Here is an 11403-nt window from a genome sequence, read left to right on the forward strand (position 1 = left end):
TAATAGAAAACGAGCTTATTTGCTTGTATATGAACACTTTTAGTTGCAAACTTTGTTAGACAACAATATAACTTCCTTCTCTACATCATAATCCTTTTCGAGTTGACAAATGTCGAAATTAAAAATGAAACAGTATCTAAATTGAAAAAGAAAAGAACAATGTCCAGGTGAATAATTGACATAATTGACATGAAACTTTACTGATTTTGACCCTTTAAATGAAACTCACAGCTTTGTACAAAATTCCAATCGTATTAGAAGAGTTCAAAGACAAATTTGCACAGTTCTATAAATAAATCATTTACATGTCGTAAGCATGGAGTTGATGACATGCAATAAAAGGCGGGTACTTGAAAGATCAGCACCGGAGATTGTAGGCAAGCTACGTTGATGATTCAGTATTTGATAGACTTGTTCGAATATGGGCCGGACATGCATTGTTATCATGGGATCCGAGGGATTAATGGCAGTAGCCACATCTGTCATCCATGCGATCTTTCGGGACATGTCGTTGTTAATATCACACGCCAACTGCTGCAAAAGAGAAAGCACTACACCTTGGCTTAAGGGAAGAGGAACCATTGTCAAAAGTCTATGTAAATCAACCTGCACATCAAAAATGAAGTGATTCTCCCAATGGTCAATTGCACAATACACAACAGCAAAAGAGACTCAATCTAATGCTTGGCTGAAATAAGGGCCAATAAAATGCTATAAATTAAGATAATGCTCTCAGAATGAAGTCTATTTAAACCACTCCCTCGCAAAGATATTCCCGATAGTGTACCAAACAAACCACTCGTCTTAGCGTAATGTAGGTTCTATTTGAATATTTGCAGTAAGGTGAAAGGAGAGCTTTCCTCAACAACAACAATTCCAAAACAAAGGAAAATGTGATAGGGAGAACTGCAAGATAATGATTGACTGGAAAAATGTCGACAATTCATATATATGCCACAAATCAGAAACCTAACTCAAGCTGAACTAGATTACAAACAACTGACTTTTGGGCTATGTTTGGATATTTTAAAAGAACAATGCGGAATAGAAAGGAGCAGAGTGGAATGAAGCGGAATGGAACAGAGCAGATTAACAGTTCCTGGTTCCGTTCCATTGTTTGGATATTTTAAGACGGATAAAGTTGTTTTCTCATTCCGCCAAAATCAGAAAGTAAGAAAATGAAGGAAAGTGAAGAATAGATACCACTCCATTCGACTTCAATCCATTTGATTTTAACTAATCCAAACAATGGAGTTTTGTCCATTCCATTTTCATTCCGTCAATTCAAACAAAGCCTTGGGCCGTTTTACACAACTTCCTTTTCAGAAGATAGTGTTTGGCTGGGTTTATTTCATTGTTTGGCTCATTCTTTTGAAAGAGGAGAATCAAAATTACTCATCAATTCGTGGTCTCTAGAGATTTCGATGAGAGATGTATTATAAATTTTAGAAGATTGACTAAAATATCCTTACATTAAATGTCCCATGATATCTTACAAAGGTTTAAAGTAATAAATTCCCCACATTAAAATCCCTCCTCTCAACTAAATAAAATATCTCATTGAATGCTTACCCTCTGCTCCATTAAAATCTCTACACACCCTAATCCGATCAAAGGAAATGATTAAATAAACACATTCAAACAGGAGAGAACTGTCTGTTAAATTTAAAATAAGGAAACATTTCTGGCATACCTGAGAGCATAACCAAGATACAATAGATACATCACTTCTATGCAATGCTGCGATAAATGCCTCCTCAAATTTCCGTTCAGAAATCAACCTTCCTAGCTCCTTTGTGGGGTCTAGAGGTGCCTCAACCTGATTTGCATAACAAAAATGCAGTTGTCACTACTACCATATAAATCAATAGTATGATATGATCCCTTTCGACAAAGAAGACCAGCAATAGTTAGCCAAGTTCCTACCTTTTCAGGAAGTAATGGACCATTGTTCAGTTGGATGGGCAGAGTACTCAATGTGCCTGAGTTTGTTCTTGAGGTTGCAAGTGACATTAGCTTTCTCTGACCCTCGAGCACTTCTCTGGTCAGGGTTTGAGTAACTGATGAGGCTGAATTAATGGAATCCTGCCAAAAACATCAAGGGAAATACCAACATTGAGATACAAAGACATTGGCAAGCCATATAAGGGTGTCATGACCAAAACTCAAAACCAATCACTCCTATTCAGCTCATACGAAATATATCACCCTGAGTTAACCTAAGAAACTAATAGTTTTAAGAAAAAGAATCTAGGACACAACCATACATTAAGCAGACATGAAAGTCACAAACCAGCCGACATATGCAGACCATGGCGGAAAGCCAAAAGTCCGACATACCAGCATTGGCAGACCATAGCGGAAAGCCAAAAATCCAACATACCAGCCAACATATGGCACCTCCATACTCTATGTTGTCAAAAGCCGCGATAGTATAGCATTGTCATGTCCAAACCCTTTAAGAGTAATGTTGTGTTCTTCATTGTCATGTCCCTGCTTACAAACAATCATTTTTTCTTCCTACTTTTAGTTTAATTTTGGTATGTTCTTTTCATCTTGTTGTATTATTGCTCTATATGTTAGGTTCTATAACTTTTTTTTATTACTAGGTTCTTTAACTAATAAGTATGAAAGTCTCTCTAACTTTGTATATTTTCCTATTTTTGAATATTTATGTTTACTTGGTCAACTTCTTTTTCGTCTTTGCAATAGTAGCTATTCTGCTATCCCCTATACTGCTATAGCATTTTAGGAGGTTGGTGCCCAGCAAATGCTATCTAAGATTAACAACATGGCCCATCCTTCACAAATTGGCGATATCAGTTTTCCAAAAATCCACAACCGATATCTGCCGTGGCCGATATGTGCCAACACTGATGCTGGTGGTGTGAAGCCCCTAGTACACTCGAGAAAAGGCAGGCATAAATAGATGCAAAACTTATAATTGCAGAATATCTTCTTTTCAACTGCAACAGAAGATAGACTACTAAATTGCAATAAATATGCAATTATATCCAGATCTTTCTTGTTTCAGAGAGAGCATATCCCCATGTTCTCTCTTTCACTGTACTCTGCCATACATATAGACATAAAAAAAGACTTGGGTAACAGAGCGTTTCTAAGCAGAAGTGGAAGTAATTCAAGATATTTGGCAGTTTGAAACATCAAATATAAAACATCAGGGAAAAGATAGTCAACCCTAGCTCACTGTAGGCCAAAATATTCTTTTTTCTTGTAAAAATTCGTCAAAATAAGCAACATTTAACATATTTTATTAAGGTGTAATGTTTTGAAATCCAAATTAGTTACTCTTCATTTTTTTTCCCGGCATTAATCTCTCTAATCATCTTCCAAGACTTATTAAATATCCATATCTCCCGTGAATAAAAGGTTCAAAATACCACTGAACTTTTTTCAAATGGCAAGGAGAAGGTTGCAACAAAAAGGCCCCAAATGAACAAGTATACTCAGTTACTCACCCTTAGAGTCATTGCCAATGAAGTAGGCCCAGATTCAAGTCGTTGCTGCACTGCATTTGAATGTTCAGCCATGCCTTTCTGGAATGTAGCATCCACTTGCTCAAACATGGTTTTACAGGAGATCTCAAATGCAGGAACCACCGATGTTTCAAAACTAGATTTCAGTGCATCCTACATATGGAATTATTTCATTCGTGAATAAAACCTACCTCATGAAATCACAAAAAGCACTGAATCCAACTAAAAATTAAAACAAAATTCAACTCATTTAAACTGAAATCAAGATTAGTGACATACCTGAAGCGCTTGTTTGGCAGTTGTCTGAAACTGTGCTTGGATCTGCCTAGCTACAGTAGTTTCGAGTTTTGAATTAACTGATTTATCAAGTTGATTCACTGCCTTGTCGCCCACTCCTCTCTAATACATAAAGTGCCAATTAGATCCCAGCAAGACAACTTCATTGTGTTCATTCTAATTTCTACTATTGTCCAAAAAATATTTAATTTCTACTCGTATAAAGGTCAAAGATGATGTACAAACCTGGAAGGATTCCACAATAGTAGAGGATATTATTTTCTCAATAGTAGGAGACATTGAACGAATTACAGCTTGCCCAACTGAAGCCATTTCCTTCTTTACAGTTTTCTCCACTATTGCTGGTAGATCCTTGTTCGTAAAGTTAGTAATCAAACCTGTAACATGTTGAATACGGTCTCGTAACAACTTTTCATTTTTTGCATTCTCCTCTTGAATTCTAGCCCACAAAGCATCAGCATTGGACTTAACAGCTTTTTCCATGCTTCTCCCTAGGGCTGCTTCAAGCCTTCTACCCTCTTTGGTAACTGGAACTGCAACCATCATTGTCATTTGTTTCTGCATCTCCTTTTGCATTGTCAATAACTGCCAAATAAGAAGACAATGGACTATTGATGAGTAAAATTTCCCAAATACACAATACAAATATGTAATGTTACTCAATTACATTTTGTTTATTGTCTGCCATTGAAAAAATAAAAGTAGTGTACAACATAAACAATTTACACTGTCCTCAAGGCCTTGAGTGACATAAAGAAATAAAAGCTTACTTATTAATAAGAGAACCGTTACAAAAATTATATCTAAAATCTAAATACCTTCTAATGCATTAAAATATAGCAGTGCATTTATTAGCTGTGCATCGTGAACAGTAATTAACACATGAGCAATCACCTGATTGAGTGAATCTTGCATTGCCACAATTTGAGGCAAACCATTTTCAGTAGATGGGAGATTTGGAATTCCATTTGGCTCATTGGACGAATCAGTTGAATTGCATACACTTGGAGATGGGGAAGACGGGCCTGTTGGTTGAGGATTTTTACCTTTTTGTCTCTTTCCTTTTGAATTAGAAGAAGGTGAGGGTGGTACTACTGTTGATGTAGATGAGTCAGAAACCTTTTCATGGACATCTTTTGGCAAGTCTTGAAGTCCATCCTCGCCTGCATTAGAGGGTTGTGCCAGTGAATCCCCTCCAGTAGAATCAACTTGTCCGGATTCCTCTGTAATGTAAGTTTCCCCACCTATCGCACTAAATTCTCGGGCCACCTCAATGCCAAGATCAGAAGCCTGAGAGCAAAAGAATTTTTCTTTGCCATCAGAAACTGGGTTTTGTTGTGGCCCCTGCTTTCCAAATTCATCATTTTGATTAGGCCTTGCCTCACCTACCACTTTCACCTCTACTTCTGCATTACCCACATCCTGGATCTTATTTTCTACTTCATTCATTCTATCGATCATATTAGTCTCAGACGAGGAACTGGCTTTTGTAATCTCAGATGGTGTAACCAGATGAGTTGGTTGCTTAAACATGACAGAAGGGTTAAGTACACTAGAAATGTCATCCTGATTGGTTTTATTTTCATCATTCTTTGAATCACTATTCAATTGGTCGGACAAGTTCCGGTGAATGGTATCCATTTGTCTTTCAACTGAATAATCATTAACAGCTTGGTCCCCAACATGATCGCTCAAGTTAGATTGTGGACTCCTGAAATCAGAAAGCTTCCTGGACAACCTTGGGCTCAAAGGAAGAGGTGGAGAAGGAACACAAACAATGTTAGCATCACTACTAGAAGGAACCAACGGAACATTTTTAGTCTCAATATTTGAACTGCTGATTTCTCTAGAAACAGGTGCCTCAATATGACCCGAACTTAAAGGGTATCTTGCAACAAGACCACTCTCAGTGCTACTTGCTTGCATTGTTATTTTGGGAGTAGAACTGGGTAAAGGCATCTCAGATGTTCTACCCGCAGACGAGTCTAAAGAGGCGAACCCTTCAGCAATAATTGCATCTCGGGAAACATTGGAATCTACCCTATCTAGTCCCACATTTTCTAATGGCGGAGGCAAGCATTGTGCTAAATCCAAGGCATACTGCTGAATAGCCAGTGTCTGAACACAATAAACCTGAACAATATGTTCGCCATGAGGCAAAATATCACTAGTTCCGGTAAAACTCAGAATAGGCATGGTGACAGTAAACTCGGCTATATAATCCATGTGAGTTGATTCAGGATTAGGACCATATCCTAAGTGCACAGCATATATAGCATTCCTCTGTGCATTAGCAAGTAAAAGCAGACCTGCATAAGGCAATGCTGCAACTTGATTAAAGAATGCATCCTTAAGAGACGGCCCAGCTGAACTCTTCAACTCCAAAGTCTGAGTACATTTCCAAGATTCAGTATTGCTTGGGAGCAGCCAACCTTCTTCATTTGATGAGACCCAGAGTTTCACTTCCCGATTTTGTGGTCCCTACAAGTGGGTAATGTAAAAACAAGTCAAACAAATATCACAAGATTAGTGACATGGCGTGTGAATAAAGTCAAGAACTATGGGGAAATATCTGATAAAAGTAATGAACTGCAACCATGTAACACTGCAAAAATCATAATTCTAAACAATACAAAGTTATTATACTATAGTGAATAGAAATGGTCTTCATCACAAAAATTGCATTGCACTGACTTCAGGAAAGACAGATTCAGAGACCCGGCTTGCGATACTATAAAAAGCTATTAGCACACTTACTGCTGTGATAAGGACAATATGATTGGGCTGGTGAGGAGCAGTAAAAAACGTAGCAGAAAAAACAGGATGCCCGTCATGAGGTCTCAAAATAGCAAGTGGTTGTGTCTTCCGATCTTCCCATATCTTTATCTGAAACATATGATTATTTAAGACAAGTATGATTAGCACATCATTATAACTAAACAAATAAAAAAAATTAAAAAACAGGATATAGGCAAGCATGAGGAAAAAAGACTCGTTTGAGACAATATTCAACTAGATGAAGACAATAGGATGTAATTTTCGGCCAGCAATTTTTCCCAATGAAACTAACCTGTTACATAACTTGGGAAGAAGTATAAGTTGTGTTGGTCTAAAACAAAATAAATTTAAAATGACAATAATATCACTCTATTTTCCATGTTTCATATCTGTTCACTCTTATCCTTCTAGTTTGTCTGTCATTTAGTCTATTATATTTTTTTCTCTCCATTCTTATCTTTCAAGATACCCAATGTCATATTTGTGTTTGATTTTTAGTTAAATACTACAAACTGATGTACCGAAAGAAAATCACATATGTTCAAAGAACGTTCATGCCACTACATTATTTAATCTCATCAGCGAAAATGCTTGAGCAAAACTTTTCAGTTTTCAACCAAAAAAATTGAATTTAAATTTTGAAAAAATTGTTGCAGTAATTAATATACTCATAAATAGAAAATACAAACCGTGCCGTCCTGTGATGCAGATACCAGTCGACTTGTCATCCATTGGCACATTGACAAATCAGTGACCTCCCCATCATGTGTTCCTACAAGCTGAACCCCATCAATGAGTTTGTCAAGGGGACATTTAGGGGGATCTTCTGCCACAAAGGCTTCACCATTTCCAATTTTGGTGGTGTCAATTCTCAGAACATGTTTTCCCATACCAACTATCAAAATCTCCTGTATGAAAATGTTGAATTAATATAACAAGAGTACAAGGGAGAAACTAAAACCATTGCTATTGGGAATGAGAACATCAAAACAAGATAGTATGGGACAATTACTTGTTTGTGGCAGTGCCAGCATATTTGAGGATGTTCAACTTTCTCCTCTCCTACTATTTGAATAGCAATAACAATATTGGCAGTAATTTGAGGCTTATCTTCATCATCCGGACCTTCAGAAATTTTCCACACAAAGACACAGCCATCTGTGCCAACACTGTAAAAAAAAACATGTTCCAATAATCCATATACAAACAAACTGGGCCATTAAAAAAATTTCAGGTCACAGAACTTACCTAGCCAGCAAATGAACATCTTCAGCAAAGAACGCCAAGTCTGTGACTCTCTGAGAAGATTTAAAACGGAGAGATTAATTGGACGATAAACCTATTAATCTTTTAGTGGTTACGCCATTAATAACATACATTTACATTGCATTATAGTTGAAATTAAAAAAAACAATTAATCAGCTAAAAGACAGCAGACCAGCAAACACACTTTCAATAATTAAGAGAACTCTATTGCATTTAACAAAACACAAAGTTGCCTTCCATAGAGAATTATAGCAGCACTTCAAATCAAAATAAATTCAACCAATAAGCAGAGAAGTTCAAGTGAGAAAATCTATCATGGTGTGCTACTCTGCCTTAATTGTTGGTATCTGTTACTTTTGTCCTATGAATTGAACACTCAAGCAAATAATAAGGTCGTCATCAATATAATAATTCACAATCACCTTTCCGTTTCAAATTTAGATTGAACTTAAACTTCAAAGGAAATGGTGTATGCTGGGAGCTTAAAAGCTAAGCTTTCTCAAAGCATTGATCGATCCACATTTGTATTTTTCATATCATCAACAAAGAACAAAAAATTTCCTTAAGTTCATCTCGCTTCATAAAGCAGGCGCTTGGTAGAAGTTAAATAGGCTTAACTTATGACAATAAGCAGCCGTATATGTGCTTGAAGAAGCCTCTGAAAATGTTATCATGTGTCCATAAACACGTTTCTCACGGATAAATCATCAAACAGCTTATAAAGAGTAGAGTCTAACCTAACTTTTTCTTCAATAGTAAGTTGATATATCTAGTTAAAACTGTAATTAACCCCCTAATGCTATTTTCTCAGTTAGCAAACGATTGCAATCACAAGGCAGCAACAAATGAATAAAAGAATGAACTAATAATAGCAAACCTGAGTGTGGCCTCTAAGCAAAGATCTAACTGCAGTGTGAATGTTAAGCACTCTAATATTCCCCTGTTTCAACCCATAACATATATAAGACTTATTCACAGCAATCTGTCGACCGAGAATTGGATTAGGATCCGACCCGTACTTAGTAATCGGAGCAACTTCAAGCTGAGGCTGTACTTCACCAGGCAACCTAACATCCACGTCATACGCAACATGGTCCCCAATCAAGTGCCTTCCCTTAGGAACCTTGCTACTCGGTAGCCGAATCAGAGCGGCCGCAGCTGCATTGGCGGCTGTAATAGAGGCGGCAGGCGAAGGGGAAGGTAAATTAGCAGCAGGAGCGTAGTCGGAAGTGAATGGAACAGAGACGGAAACTAGTTGTTGGTGTTGTTGTTGTTGAGGAGGGGCGCTGAGGAGAGCCATGAGACGTGCACCGGCGTTGGGATTGGGATTGGAAGGTGGAGGTTGGAGAGGGGGAGTAGGGAAAGAGAGGGAACGGTGGTGGATTGGGAAATTGTTAAGGTGATCGTAGGGGTAGTTGCTGCTGTTGTTGTTGAGGTTGTTATGGTGGTGGGGGAAAGGTTGAGGAGGGAAAGGACCGGCGGGCGGAGGGTAAGAGGAGGAAGAAGACGGCGGCGGTGACGGAGCAGACGGCGGGAATTGGGAAGAGATGATAGGATTAGGGCTAGGGTTAAGGTTAGGGTTTGGGGGATTGAAGAAAGAGTGCATATCGAAAGGAGTGGGAGGTTGGGGTTGATTGGGATTCGACATCACACCAGATTGAATTGAAAGTGGATTTGATGATTGGTTAAATAATCAATTCAATCTGATGAGATTGGAGAATATGTGAAGTTTTCTGCTGGTGATTCAGATTCAGATTCGGGTAGAGAGAGTGGGAGAGAGATAGTGCAGTGAGAGAGAGGGAGTGAGATCTGATTGCGAAGGAAGATGGAGAGATGGGGATTTTCGGTATTCCAAACACACTTACTTGCAAGCTGCACGATGCATGCACTAAAACGCAATTACTTCTTAGGTTATTGTAAACCATTTTATATTTTTTTTTCTAAACCTTATACAATTTTCAATTATTTTACTCAAATATCTAACATTTTTAAATCAATATCCAATATTCCGAAGTCTTCTAGATAAATTCTAATTTATCCATGTTTAAAAAAAACGCGCCAATTCAATTCGCGCGTTCACGTAAATTTCATAACACACATAGAGTTATTTGGCGCGTGTCTAATATTCTGAACTCTTCTAAATAAATTCTAATTTATTCGTGTTTAAAAAAAACGCGCCAATTTAATTCGCGCGTCCACGTAGATTTCATAACACACATAGAGTTATTTGGCGCGTGTCTAATATTCTGAACTCTTCTAAATAAATTCTAATTTATTCGTGTTTAAAAAAAACGCGCCAATTTAATTCGCGCGTCCACGTAGATTTCATAGCACACATAAAATTATTTGGCGTCTGCTCACATTATTCTAAGAAAGCGTCAATTCAATTGGTATGTTCTCTTTATTATTCAAAGAGTGCGTCTATTGGTATGTTACATGTGTCTTTTGCAAAATAAAATTATTTATGTAATAAGATATTATCATATAATATTGTATGTTATATTTTAATATGATGCGCCAATTGGATTGGAGGGTATTTATGACGAGATTTTACATTAATAGAGATTTCTTATGAATCATTTCCTCAACTTCTTACTCTTTTTTTTCATTTGTTCTAACATGAATATTGTTGGTGATGTTTTTTATTCATTGACTCTATTTGTCAAAAAAATACATAACGCATGGCACCCTTATGCTGGTAGGGGTGGCTAAAGGTCTTAGAAGTTTTATAAGGGTTAAGGCTTGCTCATGGTGGTGAGAAACTCTGTTTCTTGGTGTTTACGGTGATGAGATAGCAAATTCACGTGAGGTGAGAAGTTCTGAAGCTTTTAGAGGTATGTCACGATTTGTCCTCCTCGAATCTAAAGTTTAGGGTTGAGGTATTCATAGAGCCATGTGAGCCTAGGGTTTAAGGAACTTCTAAGAAGTGGTAACTATTCTTATCTATGTTTTCCCTGGGCAGGACCTTGTGCCACATGAAGGTTATCCATCGGGTGACGCGTCATGGGGCGCGTGCCCGACGAGGGACATGTGTCACCCTATTCTATAGCCCTTACAAATATAACATGAAATTGACTCTCAAGCACGAGGGCTTGTAAAGCGCAAAATGCTTTAAGCTTCTTGTTTCCATCTATTGGACTTTATGATTGGGGGTGAGTCTCCCAATTAGTGGTGAGTCCCTCTACTGAATGAGGATACTTTAGTTGAAGATGAGTCTCACAATTAAGGGTGAGTCCCTTGGTTAGTGGTGAGTCCCTCTACTAAAGACAGATCCTTTAGTTGGAAGTGAGACTCTCAATTGTAGGTGGCACATCACCTTCTTACCAATTGTCTTCTGAGTAGTCGGGTGTTAGTCGGAGATGTCAACCATCAATCACTCAAATGAACATGCTTGATTTCATTTAATGTAAACGATGATGGCTTATTTTCTAGACACTAAACAATCTTAACACGTGTCAACAACGTGCTAAGCTCTTTCAAAGTCCCTAGGAGAGCCTGAAAGGTTTTTTGAACACTTATGGCTTCGATTTCCTTACAAAAGCTTTCCCTTTCCACATTTTCATTT

The 11403-nt window shown here is 37.7% G+C and overlaps 1 protein-coding gene across 1 annotated transcript; it reads right to left on the bottom strand.

Moving 5' to 3' along the window:
- Nucleotides 1–9736, bottom strand: LOC131662252 (enhancer of mRNA-decapping protein 4-like). Its single transcript, XM_058931986.1, has 12 exons — nucleotides 8716–9736; nucleotides 7821–7870; nucleotides 7585–7741; nucleotides 7262–7480; nucleotides 6552–6680; nucleotides 4689–6275; nucleotides 4020–4379; nucleotides 3777–3896; nucleotides 3480–3650; nucleotides 1927–2085; nucleotides 1694–1819; nucleotides 1–606 (listed from the first exon to the last, which is right to left on the bottom strand). The coding sequence occupies exons 1-12, from the start codon at nucleotides 9484–9486 to the stop codon at nucleotides 298–300; spliced, it is 4158 nt and encodes a 1385-aa protein (XP_058787969.1). The 5' UTR covers nucleotides 9487–9736; the 3' UTR covers nucleotides 1–297.
- Nucleotides 9737–11403: the final 1667 nt, after the last annotated feature.

Source organism: Vicia villosa, linkage group LG3, assembly GCF_029867415.1.
Source record: "Vicia villosa cultivar HV-30 ecotype Madison, WI linkage group LG3, Vvil1.0, whole genome shotgun sequence".
NCBI classification, from domain to species: Eukaryota; Viridiplantae; Streptophyta; class Magnoliopsida; order Fabales; family Fabaceae; genus Vicia; species Vicia villosa.